The sequence below is a fragment of the Carassius auratus genome, unplaced genomic scaffold, assembly GCF_003368295.1.
Source record: "Carassius auratus strain Wakin unplaced genomic scaffold, ASM336829v1 scaf_tig00001591, whole genome shotgun sequence".
Lineage (NCBI taxonomy): Eukaryota > Metazoa > Chordata > Actinopteri > Cypriniformes > Cyprinidae > Carassius > Carassius auratus.
In genome coordinates this window covers 983,064-1,008,201 of record NW_020523372.1, presented here as the reverse complement: position 1 = coordinate 1,008,201, position 25,138 = coordinate 983,064, and the positions used below count along the sequence as shown (strand labels likewise).

General features: G+C 36.7%; 2 protein-coding genes across 4 annotated transcripts in view; one reads left to right on the top strand and one right to left on the bottom strand.

Moving 5' to 3' along the window:
- Positions 1 to 120: 120 nt before the first annotated feature.
- On the top strand, positions 121 to 6,244 carry LOC113069377 (receptor expression-enhancing protein 6). Its single transcript, XM_026242432.1, has 7 exons — positions 121 to 353; positions 868 to 961; positions 1,081 to 1,219; positions 3,290 to 3,458; positions 4,444 to 4,520; positions 4,643 to 4,685; positions 4,811 to 6,244. Exons 1-6 carry the CDS (start codon positions 227 to 229, stop codon positions 4,661 to 4,663), a joined length of 627 nt encoding a protein of 208 aa, XP_026098217.1. The 5' UTR covers positions 121 to 226; the 3' UTR covers positions 4,664 to 4,685; positions 4,811 to 6,244.
- Positions 6,245 to 7,423: 1,179 nt separating this feature from the next.
- LOC113069376 (adenomatous polyposis coli protein 2-like) overlaps positions 7,424 to 25,138 on the bottom strand; it is a 34,109-nt gene continuing 16,394 nt past the window's right edge. For all 3 annotated transcript variants that reach the window (XM_026242429.1, XM_026242430.1, XM_026242431.1), the window contains 11 exons: positions 24,263 to 24,371; positions 23,728 to 23,841; positions 23,485 to 23,580; positions 17,796 to 17,885; positions 16,739 to 17,120; positions 15,917 to 16,015; positions 15,652 to 15,791; positions 15,312 to 15,389; positions 15,041 to 15,157; positions 14,686 to 14,900; positions 7,424 to 14,602 (listed from right to left, as the gene is read on the bottom strand). In XM_026242429.1, the coding sequence (XP_026098214.1) occupies positions 9,040 to 14,602; positions 14,686 to 14,900; positions 15,041 to 15,157; positions 15,312 to 15,389; positions 15,652 to 15,791; positions 15,917 to 16,015; positions 16,739 to 17,120; positions 17,796 to 17,885; positions 23,485 to 23,580; positions 23,728 to 23,841; positions 24,263 to 24,371 (7,003 nt within the window). In that variant the 3' untranslated portion in view covers positions 7,424 to 9,039. The remainder of the gene's footprint in view (positions 14,603 to 14,685; positions 14,901 to 15,040; positions 15,158 to 15,311; positions 15,390 to 15,651; positions 15,792 to 15,916; positions 16,016 to 16,738; positions 17,121 to 17,795; positions 17,886 to 23,484; positions 23,581 to 23,727; positions 23,842 to 24,262; positions 24,372 to 25,138) is intronic.

Below are 25,138 nucleotides of genomic sequence, written 5' to 3'. Positions count from 1 at the left end.
AATGTAATTTAATATTCCTCGTCGTTTGCCCTTGGTTAGACGTCTTGAATGAAGTGTAATGGTGTTATCTGTCTCAGTCTGGAGTCCTGATCCTCCCACAGACTCGTCACTAGTCTGACAGTAAGCGGATTGAGTCTGTCCAGTCAGCGAAAACATCCTAGAGACACATTATCATTCATGCACTTGTGTTTAACTGCATAACGTTACATTTTTCTTTTAAGCCGCGATGTTTACCATATTTACAAAGATAAAAGACCGCGTCGAGGCTTTTTTGAACGAGAAGAATATAGTCACTGACTTTCTCAATAAAATCGAAGAAAAAACAGGCATCAAGAAACGTTATTTAGCGCTCGGTAAGTCCTGATTTTATATAAAGCGCGTGTCATTTTCTGTATATTTAACAAAAAGTACCCGTAGGCTACTCATACTTTAATCCTAAATTGTGAGGTAACCGGTGTTCAAGTCAGTCGAAGCTGCTTTGGTACACAGAAGCCTGTTATTGGCATGTTAAGTGAACGACAAATATCATAACATCATGAGTAAAGATAAATTATTTTCCCTTCATGAAAAGTACAGAAAGAAATATCTGAAATATATGAATCAATTTCTGAATAAAGGTTCCTCAAAGGGAGATTTTGTCTGACGTCGTCTTACGTAACCAACCCGTGACTTCGCCTTCATCCCTCAGTTACAGCTAACTCTCTACATTGAAAAATAGTGCTAAAGATAACACTTGAGGCTTCATCCAAAAACAGATACCTATGATAGCTAGTTATCTAAAGTCATTTCACGTGTGATTTGCTGTTTACTCTGTAAGGACATTGCTCAGATGTTTTAGAAGGACATTTTATGATTGTCTTTCGACAGGTGCTGTTGGTGTGACTGGAGCATATTTATTATTTGGATACGGTGCATCTCTGCTCTGTAATCTGATTGGTTTTGTTTACCCCGCATATTACTCGTGAGTTATGTGTTTTTTTGACCTACAATACTTCTTTATTATAGTATTTTGTTGTTGTTGTTGTACTAACTTGTCCTTACTTGCGTATTCTTCAGATTTTGTTCTGTTTACATTTTTAGTATCAAAGCAATAGAAAGTCCTGATAAGGAGGATGACACACAATGGCTGACATACTGGGTAATCTACGGCTTCTTCAGCGTGGGTGAATTCTTCTCTGACATTTTTCTTCACTGGTTTCCTTTCTACTATGTGTGTAAGGTAGGTAGAAGAAGACCAAATGCTTTCTCTGGCTAATATCTGATTTAAGAGGATCAGTTATTAGCTTCATTCTGCTATCTGGTGGAAAGATTCTGTCTTCCTTTGTCATACTCCATCTGAGAGGTTAATTAGTTGTTTTGCAAGCTCTTTAATGTAGGACAGCTCTGTTGTTTGTCTTAAGACATCTGCCAGTTTGTCCATATTAGTGGTTAAGGGCATTTTTTTTTAATCAGTCATACTATACAGATGTTTTTATTTTTAGTTATCTTATCTTATTTAATTGGAATTATTTGTTACAGTCAGTGTGGAAGCCTGTTTTTGTACATGCAACTTTTTATCTCACAATTCTGACTTTTTTCTTCTTCTCGCAATTGCATAAAAAGTAAAAGTTAACATACGGAGTCATGCATACATGACATGCAAGAAAAAATAAATAAACTGTGCACACGATTTACTAATTCGTTCCCTTAATGTACTAAAAAGTGCACACGATTATTTCTTTCCCTCGATTTGCTAAATCTTGCATACCATTTACTAATTAATTCTCAAAATGTATAAATCGAGTGCAAGATTTAGCAAATCAAGGCAACAAATCAGTAAATAAGTGTGCACAGTTTGTAAATCGATGGAATGAATTAGTAAATCGATTTATGATTTAGCCTACGATTTTATTTTTGTGTCATGTGGTAATGTTTCTGCATGCCATGTGCAGGGCTCCGTATTCACAATTCTCATAATTGTGAGATGTAAACTTGCAATTACGAGAAAAAAGTCAGAATTGTGAGTTTATATCTCATAATTATGAATTATAACTGGAAATTGCGAGATAATATCTTTTATATCATAATTCTGAGACTTTTTTTTCTCAAGACTTATGAGATATAAACTCGTAACTGCTAGTTAAAATCCAATTTTGAGGGAGAAAATACTTATGTTCTCAGAATTATATCTCACAATTCTGACTTAATAACTTGCAAATCTTATAAAGTCTAAATTTTTTTGGGGGAAAAAAAGTCACAATTATGAGAAACTCGCAATTCTGAGGACAAAAAAATTGCAACTCTCCGTTTCCACTATTGCGTTTACGTTTTATAACAGCGTTTTAGAATTAAAACGATTACAAAACTATAATGCTAATAAACAGAAAAGAGTATAAATGGTGCCTCAGAGTCAGAATTTATATCACACAATTCTGACTTTAGAACGCGAAATTGTGAATTTTTTTTAATTCAGTGGTAGAAAAAAAAAATCCCTAAAAAAATTTTTTGTTAATAGAAACTACAAAACTAACTGAAATAAAATGTTAAAGTACTAAATTACCACACCTTAATTCTTAAAACTTTTAATATGAAATGTATTTCAAACACAATAAAAATGGCAAAAGCACAATACAAAATTAAAATTATTGTAAACAAAAAAAACAAAAAAACAAACTAAATAAAATACATTTTATTAATGTGTACTATAATAGTAAATAAATACTACTGGAACAACATGTGATTTGTTATAACATTTTAAACCTTGCTTGTTTTATCATTTGAATATAAATGTGAATAATATGTAGTTAAATGTTTTAGGATTTCTTAAAATATTTTTTATGAAATATCCTGAGACTCTAGAATGTAAACTGTAAAAAAAAATAAAAAAAATACCTACATATTTTTTAACTACACTATATGTAACCCTTTCCCGTTTGAAATTAACAAAAATTGAATGACAGAGTACACTGTAAAACCATTTTCTATCCTGTGTTTTTGCTTTACTAAATCACTTTTTTAAGCCATAATTATTTATATTTAAGAGTTATTTCTGGGAAACTGTATACTTTCATCATTTGTTTGTGCATGTTGCGTCACAGGTGAGGCTGCTACAATATGCATATATGGGAAAGGGAGAGTACATGATGCATGATTTATAATTCTCTGCCGCTTAGTATCTTTGGTAGGGATCACTCTACGTCATTATGTTAGTGAATCATTCTCACACCAGATAACCTCTTTTTCACTCCCTTGGGCTCTTTTTTCTGTGTGTGGATTTGTATTTTTTATTTTTTTTCCCTCTGGTGTTTAGTGCTTGTTCCTCTTGTGGTGCATGGCTCCAGTCTCCTGGAATGGTTCTCAGATACTGTACAGGCATATGGTGCGGCCATTTTTCCTGAAGCATGAAGCCAGAGTAGATGAGATGGTCAACAATATAGGAGGGAAGGCCATGTCAGCAGCTGAGAACGCCACGAGAGAGGGTATGCAACATTAGAGCTGATTCAAAGGAACATTCTTTTCCAGAATATTTAATCTTATTGACCAGTAAATTTAAAAATCAAACAACTACACTGTTAAAAATAAAGCTGCTTAAAAGGTTCTACACAGCAATAGAAGAATTCATTGAAGAACCTTTTTTGGTTCCACAAAGAACCATTCAGTCAAATGTTCTTTACAGAACCATGTCTTTTTTAACTTTTTATAATCTGAAGAACCTTCTTTCGCCACAAAGAACCTTTTGTGAAACAGAAAGGTTCTTCAGATGTTAAAGGTTCTTTATGGAACCATTTAGACAACAAAAGTAATTTTGTTATTTAAAAGTTATCTATGGCATTTTGAAGCAACTTTTATTTTAAGAGTTTAAATAGTCTGAAAATGTTAAGATGATAAGTCGTTTTGAATAGATATTATAACTGACACAATCAGCCATGAAATAATTATGAAACATCAGCATTTTCAGATCACACCTCATAAAAGCTTTAGTCACACATGCAGAAATCAATAACAATAATAAACAATACATTCTTTGAAATGTGGCATACAAATTGAAATAATTATATTGTTATGCCACTGCTCAGATTTGCCTGCACTGTATTTCATCACATAACACATGGATTAATGCTGTTCAATGAGGTCACAGAGATTACAGCAAGGACACAAAGACCAAGGTTACGTTCCAAATATAGAGACTGAGGAACAAACCGATTTAGACAGATCAAGCCATCACCAAGATCCATTTAATACATTACGTAATATGATATATTATTTATTTAACAGCATATGGTAAACATGAATGTAATGGAGAATTGTTTATTCACACTGCAAAACGTAGAGTTTCGATTTAAATGTAAAATTGATGTCGGATTGATGTCAGCTCATTTTTTGTATATATGACTATAAATGTTCTAAAAAGTGTCAGAATTTTTAAGTTGGCACTTGTTCTATCCATTATTGTCTCTGTTGCAGTTCTTCAGACTCTAGTGAGAAACCGAACTATCGGCCCAGCTCAGCCTGAAGCCAGAAGACTGCCCAGTTCTGCTCCTGTATGTTATCATAACGCTAATAAACCCACATTTGATAAATCATGCAGTTGCTCTGATCTTTGATTTTCTCCATATTAATCTATCTCTCTGTGCTGTCTCTTCTTGCATGTGTCTGACTGAAGACTGAACCCACTGTTGATTAAATAAGTTTTCAGTGTGTATGAGGTGGGTGGTATTTGTCTTAAGTTATAAATTTGATATGCTTTACCAATTTTATATATATATATAATGTATATGTGTATATATATATAAATATGTATATATTTTTTTTTCTTTCTTTCTACATGCAGAAATACAGGTGGCCAAAGTGATCTGAGGATGACACCAACATGCAAGAGATGCAGCATCAGAAAACCGAAGACATAAAATCTGACATCTGTATCATATGTTCTCATTGTAAAGACCTCAATGGGTGAACCGATGCCTGATATTCACACAGCCATTGTCAGGAGTGGAGTTTTGGACTTTATAGTTTATTTTCACTGTTCATATAAATTTGTTCAGCACTAAAACATAGCAAAACAAAAATGTACTTTAGGAAATTCAACATTGTATTTGTTATTTATTTATGGTTAGTAATTTGTTGTATTCATGGCATCTGTCAGGGATTTTGTAATCTTATTATTTGATAGAAATTTAAATCTTCAATAAATATTTTGTATTCACCGTTTGAAAAGATACTTTCCTGTAGAATATTTTTTTCCCCATGTGCCACTGACATCATCAGCTTAAGACACATGAGAGGCACAGTACAGTACACGATTTGTTCACATGGGGTAAAATGGGGAAAGATTCCTCCCTTATTAACAACTATGTGCATTTGTTACATTGAAGATAGTTTCAGATATAAGTTTAGTTAGTGCATGATAATAAAAAAAGAAATAATAATAATAATACACCATACGTTCAAGTTTGTCCGAACACAACAAACTCAAGAAGGAACACGAGCCAAATTAAAAGGTCAAAATAGCCTATCCATCATGATTAATATCCTCCAATGGATATCAGGGAATGTAACTTACCAAAACAATCCCACAGCAACTCCTAATTAATCTATGTTTTGGGCGAATTTGTGGCTATTTTTATTTTTCCATTATTCCTTTCTTAGGTTTTTGTACAGTCTGCACTCCCCAAGGTTCGCGTGATGCTTTATGCTTACTTGTTTTCTAACAAATTACATCATAAAAAGATCATATGAAATGGGCATCTCATAAAATGCATACATTTTCTCTTGGGATCAGGATTTAAATACTTTAAGTAATGTCAACGAGGAGCATACAGATAACGTTTTGCCTCTGTTCAAACAAATCTTTTGTCTTTTTTTTTGTGTGTGTGTGTGTTTTCTCACCTGGTAATGTTAATCTAATTCATAATTTCTTTGGTAACTTCTTTTGTGTGTTGTCATCTTGTTTCAGTAATCTTATCATGTGAGTCCCATACGGACAATATTATATTAGGATCCTGAAGTTTTTTTGTTTTGTTTTTAAGCCCATATCTCAGTTACTTGCTTCAAATTGTCTTTTTTGTGTGTGTATTAACAGTGGAGTAATATGTGATTACATGTATTATTTAATCTTGGCCAACTTCTTTGCTACTGCTATACATGGATGTTTGCTTTTTAGCTAGTGTGGCACATCTGCATGCATGTGCATAATAGCCCTGAAAGACAGCTGAGACCAGGACAACTAGAGCCCCAGATACAGATCCCCTGTAAAGACCTTGTCTCAGAGGACCACCAGGACAAGACCACAGGAAACAGATGATTCTTCTGCACAATCTGACTTTGCTGCAGCCTGGAATTGAACTGCTGGTTTCGTCTGGTCAGAGGAGAACTGGCCCCCCAACTGAGCCTGGTTTCTCCCAAGGTTTTTTCCTCCATTCTGTCACCAATGGAGTTTCGGTTCCTTGCTGCCTTCGCCTCTGGCTTGCTTAGTTGGGGTCACTTCATCTACAGCGATATCGTTGGCTTGATTGCAAATAAATGCACAGATACTATTTAAACTGAACAGAGATGACATCACTGAATTCAATGATGAACTGCCTTTAACTATCATTTTGCATTATTGACACACTGTTTTCCTAATGAATGTTGTTCAGTTGCTTTGACGCAATGTATTTTGTTTAAAGCGCTATATACAAATAAGGTGACTTGACTTCTTATGTATTCCACATATCCATTTTTAAAGTACAAATTTGCACATTGCTGTATGTGTGAAATTGTGTCTATATGATGTGGAGGTCGAACAAGAAGTTTTGAGAAATGAATTTCTGATCTGAGAAATGCACCAAAGCGACTAAGAAAAACTGTATAATGATGAAATGGTTTGCCACAATCAAAAAAAAAAAAAAAAAAAACTTTGTCAGGGTTGCCAAGTCTGCCAGGAATTGGGCTTTTAAATTGTTTTCTATTTACATTTACATTTAGTCATTTAGCAGATGGTTTTATCCAAAGCGACTTACAAATGAGGACAATGGAAGCAATCAAAAACAACAAAATAACAATGATATATAAGAGCTATAACAAGTCTCAGTTAGCTTAAACATTTTATTTAACTAAATTGTTTGTATTCAAATATTTTATAACATTTATGAAAGTGAGATAGATGTTAAGTTTAGTGAAGGAGGAGCACTGAGAAACTTCAAGTTCTGTGCTCCTGTATGAAAATAGATTGTGTTTATGATTACTAGTATATAGTGGTATTCATATTGAAATTGTTAATGGCACATAACACTGTAAAATCTGTATTACATGTACAGGAGTTGCATATTTTAAATTTTGTTGGTTGTGATAGTTTGGGCTGCTTTTGATTGGCCATTGGAATAGTGTTGTTACGCAGACCTGGCAACCCTGAAGATAGTCACAATGCATCTACCATTGAATAAATGACTTCCACTGCAGATAAAGTAAGGACACAGGTTTTATGAGAATGTTTATTTCAGGACCCCCCAACAACACATTGTTTCAAACAACATTTCTGAACCCAATTCATGCTTTGACAAGATCTCTCAAATATGCATAAAATTTTCACTTTATGTCAATTTGAATTTAGCATTGCATCATATTGGTTTATCCTGACCACCACTGGTAAGGGTCATTACAACATTACACTGATCTCTGTTACTGGTCAATTTTAATATCTTCAGAGAAAGTCTTTAATGTGGGAACACCAGTTGGTATCGGCACTCAGTCACAGCACATCCGAAATACACTGTAGTTATCTGTATCATTCCCAGAATTTATGGAATCAATGACTTTACTTTCAGGAGAGAATGTATGTTTCTGACTAACAGAGACTACAGGAGTATAGCTGCTATATTACAGTTAAAACTTAGCCCATGTAAATACTGCACCTCACCAAATAAGACGAACACATTTTGTGCTGACTAATTGGCCATAGTGAAACCTATATGTCTACAATATTTGCTTGTGCAGCTGCAGTTTTGGCAGTAGGCTTTGGTTGAATGGAAGCCATTTTAAACATTCTACAGCAGTCTGTTAAGAATTCAGCCCAACTTACTGTAAATGGCGAGTATTTATCTCAATCCATAGAGTTGCTACTCATTAGCTTGCTTTTAAATACTTAAAGCATAACGCGACTCTACACAAAATGACATTATGAAAGCATTCAGTAAGCAAGAGTATGTACAGCTACTTAGTCGTTTTACATACATTTGCTGAACACTCAACAATTACAACAATCTTATATTCAAAAATGCAAATATGTGGGCAGAGATTCATGGTTGCACTTACAGTCTGTCATTTTCAATGAAAAAAGAAACTGCAAAGTCAACTTCACGTGTTTACAGTGGATGAGTGAGTATTTAGCATGCTATTTGTAGCAATGGAAGGATTACATTTTGCCTTCTGGGCAGCATTTGACTACAGTTGTACATAAGTATTTACAACATTACCACTAGATATCCATGATGATTACACATTTTGTGCAGATTTTACGTATTGTAGCTATATTTTCCTGTAGTAATAATAAGTGAAGGCAAGAGGCTGTTTAACCTGTCTGTGTGACATAAAGGCATGTGCATACATGGTTCTCATGTGAGAGTACAACAGTCTTTTCCGGTTTGCAGGTGGCACATGATCTTTAAAAGTATTTGTCCTTGTTTATTCAAAGAATAGTTTGCATATTGTTCTAAATCTAGGCCGTAATTTTTAGCTGTGGATAACACACTTCTGAGACAGTCTTTGACATGTGTGATTAATTGTCCAAGTAGCACAAGCGATGATTATTATCACTATACAAAATTATATATATATAGGTTACCCTCATTTGTGGTGGGGTTAGGTTAATGTTGTGAATCCAGTGAGATTCTATACTACATGGGTAATTGTTCACATCCAGATTAATTTTTTTGTTTTTTAAATAGGTAAAACTTCTGATGCACTGGCAAGCACAAGACTCATTAAATATCCGAGGTAAAAAGAACCATATCCATTACCACCTGAGTTTTTTTTACAGCATCAGGAGCAAAATACTTTGTCAACCTTGGAACAGTAGACTGATTATGCTTCATGTTTTTCCCCCATCTTCTCTGCCATTGTCTGTAGAGAGCAGCAGACCATGGGGCTGGGGATGTAGTTGAAAGGTGTAACCCTGACAGCTTTACTGGGTGCGCTCTGTCGGAAATGGCCAACACCACCACTGTGGGTACTTTCCACTGACTGAAAGGTGGAGGTTGATGCTGTGCTGTAGGTTTTCAGTGATCCATCTGAATCCCCATCTTGGAGGGTATTCCCGAAGGCCATGCTTATTTTCCTGGGGAGGGCCATCTTTCTGACATCTTCAGTAATGCCAAGAACTTTTTCAATCGTGGGAGAGGTGCTTGAATTAGTTTTGTTGGCTGAGCAGTCCTCAGTTTGAACAGTTGCATCACTTGTTTTCCGTGATGCTAGAGTAAAAGTAGGCAGTTTTCCAGGAAGTGCTGAAGGAATCTTTTTGGTGCCCTCAGGTGAAGGCAACAAAGGCAGTGCAGTGGGTGGAAGAGTGCTCTTTAATATCTGGGAAACATCTTCATCGCGAATCCTTCGCCAGGTCACTTTGTCAGAGTTATGTGATCCAGCTCTGTGTTGCCTTTGATTTGTGTTCCTTTCACTTTTAGCTCGTCCACTTGAGTCAGAAGATGAAGAGCGAAGAGATGAGCGGCTGGTGACACGACTCAAGACATTTATGCTTGGTGAGGAGGAGTATCTTTTGAAGGTATCCTCCCTCTTTTCTCTTGGCTTTGGGCCAGGCGTATTTCTCTGTGAGGCCCTGCAAGGACTTTCCGAGCTTGTACGTCTAGCTGGGCGTTTCACAGTGACGTCCCTATCAATGGAGGTGGCTCTTGATGGAGTTATGCCCTGTCTGACTACCCCCTGTTCCTGCACTTGTCTTTGTCCTTGAGTCACAGGCATTCTTTTTGGAGATTGAACTGCTTCCTTCAGCTCTTGACAACGGGAAGAACATAAGAAAACTGCTGGGGCCCCTGGAACTGCTCTTCGGGGTGAGGCATGCTGTGATGTTGGGACAGAACGTGAAAAAGCATCATGTCTTGAGACTTTTGATGACTCTTTGATGAATGTCAGTTGTCTGAGAAAGCCATTACGATCTGATTCACCAATACTTGAATGAGTAGATGTCATGCGAACCAAATCCAATCGATTGGCTGGTAGTATTCTTTTCCCTGACATCTGCGTATTTTGTCTGCTGATGCTAGTGGGCTGGTTGGTTACTAAAGGTGAAATGTTTCTTGTTTGCCTTGATGGATTCTGCATGAATGGTATTCTGACTGGGGATTTCTGTGTTTTCCTGTCTATAGGAGACTTTGAGTTCTGATTGTTGTTTGAAATGCTTGCTCTTTTGTCCGTTGGACTGCATGGTGCTGAGGCTACCTTCTCTGGACCTTGTTTAATGGTTTGGGTTGGGGAGGTTACTTTCTTCTGAGGAGGCCTGGAAGGTGTTGAACTTTGAGATGATCCTGAAGATGAGCTCTTTGGTATCCTGGCAGGTGGTGTTGAGCTTCTTTTGGGCAATGACAATTGTGTGGAGTCCATGGGGTGGCCCAGTCTGTGAAGGCTTCTTGACCTGTGTTGAGCTAGATCTGGATTTTTAGGGGCATCTGCTTTCTGTGTCACCTTTTTAGGAGGTGGTCTTTGAGAGAGGGTTGTCTCCTTCTTGGGCGTGTATATCACTGTTCTACCCCTGAATACCACAGGCAAGTTTGCAACAGGTTTACGAGGGGCAAAGTCAAGTGGTTTATTAGCCTTTTTGTCATCTTTGTATACCTTCTTCTCTTTAGGAGTAAAGCTTGATCCAGACATAAATGACAGAACTGACTCAGACTCTGATGAGGGTTCCTGGGACTTTGAAGCTTGTAACTTGGTTATGATCGTATTAGCCCCTTCTTGTATTGCTCTCCATTCAACACTGTTGAGATCAGAGTCTTTATCTGATGCCATTTCATCAGAATCTAGGTCATTTTGAGGGCTCCAGTCTATTCCTTTCTGAAGAGTAGCTTTCTGTTTGTGCTTTTTCTCAGCTTTCTTTTTTCTGGCAGCCTGCTTTTTCTTGTGTTGAGGCATTGCAGATGTTATGCACTTTATCAAAAGGTCATCTTCTGAATCCATGCTGACTGAGCTTGGCGAGCTGATCTCTTCAAACTTGTTACGTTCTTGCTGTGATTTTGGAGGGCACTGGGGTTTGGATGTAACATTATGTTTATTCCTTGTCCACGTATGCTGAGGTTTTCCATGATATTCCTCAAATTCTGCATCACTCAAAGAGCTAAGGGAGGAACTCAAAGAGTAACATGGAGGTGCTTCTTCTAAAATTAGGTTTTGCTTGATTCTGTGAAAACCCTTTTGGCGGGATTGACAACCTTTGACTTGATCCTGTATATTAGCATTGCGTATTACATTAGTTTTGCTTGTTTCATAATGCTGTTTCTGTCCCGTCCTATTCATCGGTCCATCCCGTCTATCCATTTTATGGCAGATGGCCACTTGTGTAGTTGTTGGGTGATGTCTAGACTGAAAGGCTAAAGTGTTTTCCTGTGCATGACTCAGAGAACAGGTTTTCTGATTTTGGTACACCTCTGTGTTTTGTTTTCTTATAGGAATATCTAACTGTGGCATGCTTTTTGACAGATTCTGTCCTTGCTTTTGTATTTGTCGAACTGGAGATTGGCTTTGAATCCTTTGCTGTGTAATTTTTGCTGCCATTTCTTTACTCTGTATAAGTAATCTCTGAGTGGGTACCATATGTCTGATTGTCTTGTTCAGTTGGTTTGTGACTATAGGAGGCTGACATGTCATTTTAGTTGGTTTTTGAAAGCGAGAAAACATGCGTAGGTCTTCAATTCTCTTTGCCTCAACGTCAATCAACTCTTGTGTCTCTTTCTTTCTTCGCCAGTCTTTTATTCCTTTAGTTCTGAGTGGATACTGGAGTGTTTCATCACTCAAGGAAGTGGTGCTTGAGAAATTGATGGGTGTACCTTCAGCAGAGTCAGTGTAAGAGGAATCATCATGATATATTTCTTTTGAAGACATTCCAAGCTTCTGTCCAGCACATATTTGATTGTTTTTGTTCTGCAGCACCATATACACTGGTAATTGCACAGATTTTCGACTCTGCATGTTGAGAATTTGGTTTGAGAGGTTGGGCATCACAGTTGGCCTTACCTTCTTAAACCTGGAAGGCATGGCAGAATTAATGCACTCTTTCAGAATTTCTATGTCATCTTCTGAGTTGCCTTCACTATAGTGGTCTTGGTCATCCATGTCCTCTTCCTTTTCAGAATCCTCTTGATCATTGTCTTGCTGGTTTAGTAGAGGAGTAAGTTTGAGCTCCACATCTTTCTGGACATAGTGTTCATGCAGGGGAAGGGCACTCAGACTGGAGGCACATGAGAAATTCTCAATTGGTTTTTCCACTGTGAAATAGATCATTGTGTCCAAATCTGGAGGGAGGTTAAACCTTTCTTTAAAGTCTGCGATTTCCATAAATTTGCGCAAACTGTTTTCCCACTGGCTTCCTACACCACTAAGATTCTGTGTTTCTGGTCCACTTGATTCTGCACAGCACAGGGTTTTGCTGCGACTTGGAGGCATTGTTTGTCCTGGGCTGTCCGGTAAGTCACTGGGGCTAACAGTACCACTTATCATTTCACTACATGGATCACTCTGAATAGAGCTGGCAATCGAAGGAGCTTCAAAGCTGCCAAGCGAGCTAACTGAACTACAGCGGCTCATTACAAGAGGTGTTTCATGAATGTAGTTTTCTGAAGAGCTGGATGGGGTCCTGTCCTCAAGAATTACTGGAGACACTCCTCTAAGGAACCTCTTCTCATTTTTGATTGTACTGGGGATTTCAGTTGGATTAGAGCTGCTGATTTTCTGATCGGTTAATAATAACTGACTGTCACTCAGGTCATCAAGTGTCTCATCCTCTTCATATTTTCTCTCAACATTCACATCTTCCACCTCTATGATCTCTAAAGATGAGTCACTTTCCAGGTCATTTTCAGTCTGACTCTGTCCATCAAGAGCTCCATCACCAGAAGACAAAGAAGACAGAGAACTGCAACGAGAAAAGCATATTGGAGTGTTCTCTACTGAATACTTCTGAGGGGTCTCCAGCTGTCCTATTGTGGGGCTTCTTGCAGAGCATATTGGGGAAAACTTGCTAATACTACCTCCAGTCATCACTGTTGGAACCCAAGCTTGCCTGCGCATTGCTTGAGCTGCCTGAACATTAATTGCAGTTTTTGCAATGCCAAACTTGGCAACACTCTGGATCAATGGAACATGCTGATAGGAGGGAGACAACTTGACAGTTGGTATACTAGCATCTGAAGACACCTTAGTTGAAACTGTTGCAGGTGTGGATATAAAAGGCTCCTGGCTTTTCTCTGTATCGGTGGAACTTGAATCTGGCAAAATAGCATCTTTGTTTGTCTCAAAATCTCTTTCAGGGATCTCATTTTGACACATGACTCTTGAAATATGTACACCACTGTTCACGGTTTCTTCATGAGTCACCTTAAGGTCAAGTTTATTAGGACGTCGTTGTTCTGTTGGCTTTGCTGAGGTTTTAGTCTGGTCCTGACTGCCACAATAGCCATCGCTGATGCTGCCACTGTTAAGGCTGTCATTGGATAAACTCGAGTTGGCTGTTTTAAGATGCAGGAAGGCATGTGCTCTGCTGAGACACTCTTTAGGTGAAAAAGAGCTGGTGTCAGAAAGATGACAAGGGGAACATGAAATGGCTCGTGCCTCATGAAGCTCATCTGGCCCATAATTCCAATCCACAAAATGATCTTCTGAGCTGACGCTGAAGCTGTCCTCTGAGGATGTATGCATGGTAATGTCTTCCACCAGTTTGTCAATTTTAGCCACAGTATTGGTGATCTTCTTGGCTAATTTCTCAGCTGCCACAGTCACTTCATCATCCGGGGGTTGTGACCTTTTATTCTCAGTTTGAAAGGTTTCGACGTCTTGTTCAGGCTCCCCCTCTCGCTTACGGGGCTGGGTATTAAGGAAGTCAGAATTGTTCAAAAACATGGAGAGCATGGAGAATGTTCCAGTATCCAAGCTGGTTGATACATTAGGTGCTTCATCATCATCAAAACAACCAGAATCTGAGGCATAGTCTTTTGCTAGGCTCTCAATGTGCCTCAAAGGTTTATTTATGCTTTGATGCTTGAAACTTTGCTTCTCAATTGAATCAAATGTTTCTGCCAGATGCTTCGCATCTAACTCAGCCTCTAATGCTTTCTGCTTTCTCATGTAGAGGGATGGCATGCAAGATCCTGGTGATATAACTGCAGTATCTTTATATTTAAGTGGACGATTTGTGAGCAGGTTTCGCAGAGCTGCAGCACTTCCCATGGCTATCATTTTGTGCTTTGAATGGATTAGATTGCGCAGCATGCTTACAGCTCCCAGGTCCCACAGCAATTCCTGGTCCTTTGGACTTCGTGCAGACAGGTTCCAGAGGGTTCCACATGCATTACTCACAATAGTCAAACTGTGAGATCGCAAGTGCTGCAGCATTTTCTGAAGGCAGTTATGATCCCTGAGGATTTGCCTGAATTAGAAAAACAGAATTTAAGTGATGTCATGGAAACTTTAAGTCTCTGTTTAACTTGTGAATGTGAATAAACATGATACCTGTAATCATCTCGTGTAGCAATAAGGCTGGACACATTACGCAGGATACCTCCACCACTCTCAATTATGGCCAATGAGTTGGTTTGGCATCGATAAGTCAAAGTGCTAACCAAAAAGCCGAGAGCACCATCAACAGAGCAAATTGCCACCTTATTCTCAGTGCTGTGTGCTGACAGATTCCACAGTGCACTGAGCACACTCTTTAAAGTAGATTCCTGTGGAGGAGACCACACATTGCTAAATTATCTTTCTGAGTGCTATTGAAGCACAAATATGACCAATTTAAAGGGTAAATCACTCATGTTCAGTTTTACTGAATGCAAGAAATGGATGACATAGACATTTCTGATTGTACCTTCGTAGCCTGCAGTGCACAAGTCATAAGTGCTGACACACTGCCGACATCTCTCAAAGCCCTCTTGCTGTTGATATCAGCCCGCCATGACAAGTTTCTCAGTATACTTGACACTACCTAAAAGCAATGACAAATCACAGTGCGGGTGAGTGCCAGATAATTGAGAAGCATATGAAAATGTACTATTATAATGAGCTGTTGCATAATATTTCTCATCCTAGAAGTTAATAAAGGAGTGATGGTTTGCTGTATGGAAAAGTAGGTTATGTACCTGCTGTAATTCCTCGCTATCAGATGCAAGCTGTGCAACAATTGCTTGAAGACAGTTTTTCTTTGAGCAAAGTGTAGCCTTAATAAAGAACATTTTGTCAACATCACAACAAGGCACAAAATTGCATTTGTAAGTTGTACATTTGCCTGGCACTGTATGTTTACATTGTTAACAATTAAAATTATAATTAGAGTGAAAAATGACAATAGTTACATTTAAACATATTTCAGTAAAATATTTATGGCCAGTTTGGACAGTGATTACATTATTGTGAAGGAATAAGATGAGATGACTGTACAAATAGCAATGTTTTAAATTTTTATCATGAATCCACATTTACCTTATTTACAACATCTCCATATGTAAGATTTGTGAGTGCCATTCCTGCATAACGCCGGAGGGCCATATTAATTGGCTCATTTTGCATGCCATACAGTTCTTGGTCCAGCTGTATTAGCTCTGCAATGGCTTGCAGTCCCCCTAAAAGATCCACAAACACAATTATTTTTATTGTGTTTTCACCTCACTGTATTTACAACTTAATTACAACCACAGCATACACTCTATGGCTCTTTGATCTATTAAGAAAAAATGTATTCATGCACCTAGTTCATTCATTGCCCTGCGGTACTCTTCCTCAAAGGACAACTTCATTATTGCACATAAGGCCTGGCACATTTGGGGATCCACTGGCTCAGGGATTTCTGTGGATATAAAAGTAAAAGTATATTAATTCATTATTTTATAGTATTCTAACAGTATGTGTCAAATTATCATAAATATCACAAATAAAAGTGATATATCAATCAAAAAATATATAATTAAATTGACATATAACAACTAAAAAATGAAAAATCTAAGGCCCTGTCCAGATACACTGACGTTCAGCTATACACGCATATATTTTGTATCGTATAGGCATTTCGTCTACACGGACCCGGCGCGTTTTGGGAGAGTGAAATATTTTTTGAAACCGGGTCCCTGAGTGGATAAATCTGAAAATGGCTCCCTTGCGATTTCATATGGACAGCGAATCCATATATTTTCTGAAACGATGACATCATCAGCCCACGTCTCCACGCCTAGTCAGACACGGCTACGTCACGTAACAGCAAAAAAACATGAACAAACACTGAACGACTGTCTTTTTATTAACTAACATTAACACAGATTAATAAATTAATTATTCCATGTTCGTTTGTATATCGCACTCAGGGTTTCTGATTGCATAGGGAAAGCTCTGGCTTCTTGTGGACGTAGACTAAATAAACATATTGAACCTCTCTTATACTTATAACTTATATGTATAAGCTTTGTCTTTTTGTTTGGAACTTGATATACACAAAAAAGAATACGGTTATTATAAACAAATGAATGATAAATTTTTCATTATATAACACACTGACTATATCTTAACCAATGCTCACCCATGCTTTTGCCACCACCAGGTGAGGGTGTACTTAAATGGTTCTCAATCCAGTCCCAGCCATTCTCACAGTGTGAGCGGATTTGCTCTAGCACATGAAGAACTCTCATCTCGCGACGTGCCTGGCCCTCATCCGGCTGCGAGTACACAATGTTGTGCAGGGCAGCACTGGCTCTCGAACGGGCTTCCCGACTATAGCCTCCTGTCCCGGCTGCCTCCCCAGTGCCACCCTCATGTAGTATTTGCACAAGCAGTGAGACACAACCAGACTTGCGCATAGCAATGCAGCTTTCCTGTGAGCTTGACATTGCCAGAAGGTTACGGGACATCTCTTCTCGATCTCTAGAGGCCAGCATGGACAGCAGCCAAAACACCATCTCCACCTGCAACCCAAACACAATTTAAGTATAGCTGACATATGCTGTCTTAGAGTTCATTATTGCACTATGAACGCTGCATATAAGGTCAGAAATGAAATGACATTGGCTGAACATACAGTGTCTTGTTTAAATGAAGTGAATTAATTTAACATAGGTACTAGACAGGTATGATATTTTGTGTATTATTTACAGCTAATTCTTAATCTGATGTTGATTATAAAGGAAAATATCCATTTATTCTCCAAACTGCTTGCTTAACAGAGATGCTGGATCCTATTTCAGCATCTTGGGCCAAAAGAAGGAAATATCTTGGGACAGATGGTCAGTCCATCAAAAGACCAACACATGCTTTACAGGCATCATCACATTTATTTTAATTCGTTAAATAAAATATAGTATATATATATAGTAAAATAAAGTACAAATATATAGACTGCTGTGTTTACAGAAAGGCTGATAAAGCTCCTTACGATACATAGTTAAAATTATAACCTGATCTTTAAGGTTCCTAACGATTCTTCTGTGATTTTTTTTAATCTTGAAATATCATTGTATGTAACCAGATTACATTTAGGAATACTGACAAACTCAAAACAAACAAGCAAAAAAAAAAAAAAAACAACAACAACAACAAAAAAACATCAACAACAGACAAATAAAAAACCACAATGCTCTTACTTTGCTCCCTGCTTCTCCAGGGGCATCCACAGTACCAGCACTTCCAGTATCCATGTCAGACACAGATGCTTTTGAGAGGCACTCGGTGCTCTGTGGACAGAGGATATGGTTTATTATTTATTCCTGTTTAGTACACAAGATACTTGGAAATTTGGTCTGTACGTCTGAATTAACACAACATTTATTAAAGCAGCAAAGTATCAGTGAAGTACTGCAAATCTGTGCTGTATTACGACTGATACACAGGGTATATAATATGGAAGGCATTTTCTGCCAAATTTAAATAAATAAATTAAATGATTAAAATGAAAATTAAAACCAGATTAACAATTTCATTACAGAAAACTGTACGCAAAATATGTGACAAAATTGAGAATTAAATTAAATGATTTCATTTTCACAGTGACATCCCTGTCAAATTGAAACATAAAATGCAATTGGTGATTTCACATTTGATTTTCAATACAGTCTCGAGGCAAGACTGCCAATATTAAAATGAAAAGCCAAACGTGAAAAATAAACTACAAATACAGTTTTTACAAAGCTCTTTATTAACGCTCACGCAATAATGGTGACACAATTCAAATTTAAATGTAAATTTTACTTTTCATTTTAACTCCTCTTTTATTTCACAGTTTTCATTTTCGTTTTCATTTTCAAAGACAACCTGCATGCAAATTCTATGTTAATGAGTGGGTGTGGCTCAATTACGCTGTTACGTGGAGGAGCTAAAATGGCGGTTATGGCCAGTATAGCAGCAGAATTAAACCAGCTAGCAAACATTTCGGATGATGATGACTTCATTTTGCTACGAGTTGAATCTATATTGGATACACTTGGACATTTTGCAGCCGTCACAAACTCCGATGTCGATCCTCGAGTTATAAATAGTCTTAGTGAGGTTGTGCAGTGCCTTCAAGTTCGGTAAAACTGGCAAGATATTCACAGATTCGACTTTCCGGATCAATAACTCGCGAGCAAAACGTTTTTGGTACACGAATTATGCCTCTTTTTACTCGTAGTGATGTAGTAAACGAGCTAAAAGCGAGTTTGCCTGAAAACAAGCTTTCCTCCGCTCTGTACAAAATACGTTGATCTCAATGCGCTGGCGTCTGAGAGACAAGCCCTAAGGGACCGTCTGCAAAGTGCGAAACGCGAAAAAGGTTACTAATAAAATACTTAATAACTTCACAGTAACACACTGTAGTGTCACCAAATTCAGTTCACACATCACTGCTCTCCTGCTGCTTATACTACAATGTTGGTTTTAAAAATAGTTGCTTTTGCACAATTTTACGATTTTTTTTTTATTATGAAAACGTCAATAACGTTACTGTAACACACTGTACTTTCACCAAATTCAGTTCACACATCACTGCTCTCCTACTGGTTATACTACAACACTTATATTGAAAATAGTTGCTTTTGCACCATTTTTATGATTTTTTTTATTATGAAAAACAGTTAATAACTTTACTGTAACACACTGTACTTCCACCAAATTCAGTTCAAACATCACTGCTCTCCTGCTGGTTATACTACAACACTCATTTTGAAAGTAATTGCTTTTGCAAATTTTTATGATTTTTTATTATGAAAAATAATTAATTACTTCACTGTTATTGAACATAATAGTTAATAACTTTACTGTAACACCTTACTTCCACCAAATTCAGTTCACACATCACTGCTCTACTGCTGTTTATACCACAACTTTGATTTTAAAAGGAATTGCTTTGGCAGATTTTTTATGATTTTTTTTTTAATTATGAACAATAGTTAATAAATGTACTGTAACACACTGTACTTCCACCAAATTCAGTTCACACATAACGTTTCTCCTACTGGTTATGCTACAACTTTAATTTTGAAAATAATTGCGTTGGCACATTTTTTATGATTTTTATTATGGAAAATAAAGTCACCATTGAACATAATAGTTAATAACTTTACTGTAACCCACTGTATTTCAACCAAATTCAGTTCACACATCACTGCTCTCCTGCTGGTTTTACAACAACTTTAATTTTGCAAATAATTCCTTTAACAAATGTTTTTTATGAATACTAATTAAGGAAAAAAATTTAATAACTTTACTGTAACACACTGTACTTTCACCAAATTCAGTTCACACATCACTGCTCTCCTGCTGGTTATACTACAACTTTCATTTTGAAATTAATTGCTTTTGCACATTTTTTAGGATTTCTTATTATGAAAAATAGTTAATAACTTTACTGTAACACACTTTACTTCCACCAAATTCTGTTCACTCATCACTGCTCTCCTGCTGGCTATACTACTACACTCATATTGAAAATAATTGCTTTGTCACATTTTTTATGATTTTTTTATTATGAAAAAAAAAACAGCAGGAGAGCAGTGATGTTTGAACTGAATTTGGTGAAAGTACAGTGTGTTACAGTAACGTTATTGACGTTTTCATAATAAAAAAAATCGTAAAATTGTGCAAAAGCAACTATTTTTAAAACCAACACTGTAGTATAAGCAGCAGGAGAGCAGTGATGTGTGAACTGAATTTGGTGACACTACAGTGTGTTACTGTGAAGTTATTAAGTATTTTATTAGTAACCTTTTTCGCATTTCGCACTTTGCAGACGGTCCCTTAGGGCTTGTCTCTCAGACGCCAGCGCATTGAGATCAACGTATTTTGTACAGAGCGGAGGAAAGCTTGTTTTCAGGCAAACTCGCTTGTAGCTCGTTTACTACATCACTACGAGTAAAACGAGGCATAATTCGTGTACCAAAAACGTTTTGCTCGCGAGTTATTGATCCGGAAAAGTCGAATCTGTGAATATCTTGCCAGTTTTACCGAACTTGAAGTCACTGCACAACCTCACTAAGACTATTTATAACTCGAGGATCGACATCGGAGTTTGTGACGGCTGCAAAATGTCCAAGTGTATCCAATATAGATTCAACTCGTAGCAAAATGAAGTCATCATCATCCGAAATGTTTGCTAGCTGGTTTAATTCTGCTGCTATACTGGCCATAACCGCCATTTTAGCTCCTCCACGTAACAGCGTAATTGAGCCACACCCACTCATTAACATAGAATTTGCATGCAGGTTGTCTTTGAAAATGAAAACGAAAATGAAAACTGTGAAATTTACATTTAAATTTGAATTGTGTCACCATTATTGCGTGAGCGTTAATAAAGAGCTTTGTAAAAACTGTATTTGTAGTTTATTTTTCACGTTTGGCTTTTCATTTTAATATTGGCAGTCTTGCCTCGAGACTGTATTGAAAATCAAATGTGAAATCACCAATTGCATTTTATGTTTCAATTTGACAGGGATGTCACTGTGAAAATGAAATCATTTAATTTAATTCTCAATTTTGTCACATATTTTGCGTACAGTTTTCTGTAATGAAATTGTTAATCTGGTTTCAATTTTCATTTTAATCATTTAATTTATTTATTTAAATTTGGCAGAAAATGCCTTCCATAATATATTCTTCAAAATAAAGAAAAAATGTCACTCCGTGGCTGTCAAACATGAAGTGATGAATTACACCTGTGACTAATCTGCCTCAGAGCTTAACTTAATAACATTGCCTCAACACCAGTTGAAACCAGCTAAAAAAATCGTCATCATCATCGTTTCCGTATGCAGCATGGTCTAATATCTTATACCCAGTGCTATGATATTCATACATTTGATTTTTTTCTGTTTAAAAACAGTTTGAGCATGTGCACAACATCTGCATTTGGAGAGTGAATCAGCACCAGTGCCAGAGACCTGATCCGTTCTTTCATGCTCAAACCCTTCACTATGGCAACATTTGGCACCAGCTACAAATACAATCTCTAGACAACCAGATTACAAGAGAGGACACAGACATGTCTTGAATGATATTCTAGAGTCTTCAGAATATATTTGCCCAATAAGCCCTATCCAATTTAAACAAGTATTCCCGGATCCACCTCATGAAGTTGGGTGAGAGAAAGTCAAGAGGTGTGATTTAGACAATGAGTGCCTACTTTAAAGAACATAAAACATTATTATTAATATTGTTGGTAGCATATAAGTTCGATTTGCTAGTTTGGTTACTGAATACTTCCAATTCATTTCATAGTTTTGATGACTATTATTATTCTAAATTGAGTTGAAGAGTCCAGTGAAGGTCCCAAAACAGAGAAAAATCTAAAGCATACAATTTAAATGGCAACCTTATACTGAAGGTGTCATCCCATCCTGACTTTATCATTTCATTCCTTCATTTTTCATTCTCAGCCTTAATAAAAAGCAGGCCTCAAGGGCTCATGGTCAGTGCAGAGTTGACCAGAGACAATTTTGCCGCGGTGGGAATCGTTTAGTCTCAGAGAACTATGCTTTAAAATGACATCTTCACACTTGCCAAGCATCCCAGTCACTGAGCAGCCAATAGGAGGCAGCTTGCGGAGGTCATACCCTGTTTTCTGCATAGCAACACTGAGTGCCAGTGTGTGCTGTGAGACAGCGGCAGGTGAGACTGGGTGGATGTGAAGCTGTGCAAGAATAATGTTTCTCGGAGCAACCACTGCAGAAATATCTTATGATACTACGAATACTGCATCATGTTCCATTAATAAAACACGGAACAACAAGTTAAATTAAATTACAATAAATATTTGATATATATGTTTTATGTAACAGAGCAGTTATGGTACACCATAGTGGAAACCACACTTCTAATTTATTGCTTAAGACTAATTCATGATGATTACAATTTATCATGTTTGTAATTAAAATTAGCAACTTCCAGTGATGCAAAAGGAACTTTTAATTTTAGCTCTGTTATGTAACATATATAGTGATTCCTCTTCTTTCTTTCCTTTTTTTTTTTACAACCTCCCTCTATCCATTACCTGAGCTATAAATGTCACATTTTTAATGCGACTTTTCCAGCAGCCTGGTTCAGTCAACAATGTTTTCTGTGCTTTTGTGTAGCCTCTGGCAATGCAAACCCCAGTAGTTTACAGCATCTATAAATTGTGCTGAGAAAACGCCACTACTGAGAGATAAATAACAGCAGGGAAACTTACTTTGTAGCATTTTGATGTTACTTAATAATTCACTGGAATGAAATCATTAAAGTGCCGAGAACATATTAGGATTAGTGTTTTTCTGTCAATAACAAGTGTGACTCACAAAATTTCCTGTGTTTACTAAACTATTATACACTAAAATAATTCTTAGTGTTAAAACAAATATTATTACAGATATTATTTTTATTATTATATATTGGTTATAATTCACATACTCAACTTCAATTTAGTAGACAAAAGATGAAAAAAATGAATAATGTTTTAAAAAACAAAACTGCTTAACTTAGATATATGATGGTTCACTTATATATACCTATATATATGCACTTATATATATGATGCATATTCCCAGTAGAATCTTTAAAACTAGAAAACTAGACCTTTTATCATTTGTTATTATTATGTATTCTTTTTATATTTGTTATTGTTATCACTGGGCAGTCATCTGGAATTTTTGTACATATACAATAAAATATAAATAAAACTAAGTAAAGGTCACTTATTGTTATTTGTTTCTTTAACTTTTCGATGGAGCTGTTGTTGTTAACAATATAATCATTTTGGACAATCAACTGAGCATCACAGTTGCATTTTATGATTCAGACTCAAATGGAGGACAGGGGTGTATAGGTCACCTGAGCTTCTGGAAGAGCACTCTTCTCTTGAGGAGCACGTGAGCTCTGGGCCTCCTGAAGCTCTTTCTCCAGCTGCTCCAATCGAGCAACACGAATCTGTACGAGTACAGTTCAAAATGTTTCATCAAAGCTTAGCTGACTGACCAAATACATCCTGCTGGTTGGTTAGTGACATTAAAGCTGGTTTAACAGCTGGACCTTTGTTAATGACAACATGGCATTGAATCTACAATCTATTCTTACTTGTGTTCTCTGAACCATCTCGTCGCTGGTGCCGAAACGTTCCTCCATCACGGAGCGCAGTTGTTGAGCTTCGAACTCCAGCTGCTGGCGAATAAAATCCACCTGCATGGAGAACTGTGAAGCACAGAAAAATGCACAGACATCATCTGTACTGTATGCATACTATTCTTTCTACCATGATCAAACCCCTAGAGACAGGAAAGAGAATTACAGACTGTTCTATAAACACATTTAATCAACATGTTTTTAGTGTATGGAAAAGATCTGCACAAACATTCTTCTCCTTTTTTGTTCAAAGGTAAAAAAAAAATGTTTGGAACAACGTGTTGGTAAGTAAATAATGACAAATGTTTACTTTTTGGCTGTAATATCTCTTTAAGAATCAGTGCCATTAATTTAAACTAGACAAGGGACACCTGACTCAAAGGACAATCTGTGGTCATAAGCAGCAGAACCAGGTGACCTCATTTTTGGCTGCAGATGCACACAGTCCCATCAGTGAGTAATTGGGGTGGAAGTTGTTTAGGCTGCTTACCGTATCAAGCCGCGGCAGTTCGGACAGTCTCTGAGACAAGCTCTGCAGCTGTGAGTAATACCACCGCCGCTCTGTCTCCTCTTTCTCTATCTCACTCAGCAGCATGGACCTAAAACACATAAACACACACTCCTGAAACCTGAAATTAGTCTACTCCAGCAGCATTGGGCAGAAATCTAATTTAAAATCAGTTTTGTGAGTGTGAAATCAAATAGAATTGGCGACAGACCACAGGGTGTTGAAATAGACTTCAATATGTATTACATATTTTATTACTTAGGAGTTTTATTACTTCTTTCTTGTGACAAATTGTTAATTTCCACATGTTATACATATGTGCTCCTTTACACGTGAAATAGATTAGAGATATAAAATTGAAACCCTACTATTCAAAAGTTTGGGGCTTGTTGTTTGATTTATTAATTCTTAATTGATGTATTAATTATTCATTTATTATTTATTAATAAATGTATTAATGTTTTTGAAAGAACTCACATATGTTCAAATCAAGGCTATTTAATCCAAAATACAGAAATAAATAAATAAAATAATAATAATTATATTACAGTGTCACGTGATCCATGATCCTGATCCAGAAATCAGTCTCATATATTCTCGATACCTAAGTAATATTTTTCATTATTATTATTAGGGTTGAAAATGGTTGTGATGCTTAATCTTACTTTTTGGGGAAACCATGATATATATTTTTTAGCGTTCCATGATGAAAATCATTTCTAAAAGAACAACATTTATTTGACAAGTAAATGCATTTTTTGTTTGTTTCCTTTGTATTATTATTTTTTTGTTCTTTTGCATGGTTTTTTTTTTTTCAGAACAAAATGTTAGGAAATTCATATAGTAAAATAACTTTTT

Excerpts from the sequence above, each read along its gene's own strand:
- LOC113069377 (XM_026242432.1), top strand. The coding sequence starts at position 227 with ATGTTTACCATATTTACAAAGATAAAAGACCGCGTCGAGGCTTTTTTG. Across the intron at positions 354-867 it reads GAAACGTTATTTAGCGCTCG|GTGCTGTTGGTGTGACTGGA; the intron begins GTAAGTCCTGAT and ends GTCTTTCGACAG. Across the intron at positions 962-1,080 it reads GTTTACCCCGCATATTACTC|TATCAAAGCAATAGAAAGTC; the intron begins GTGAGTTATGTG and ends TTACATTTTTAG.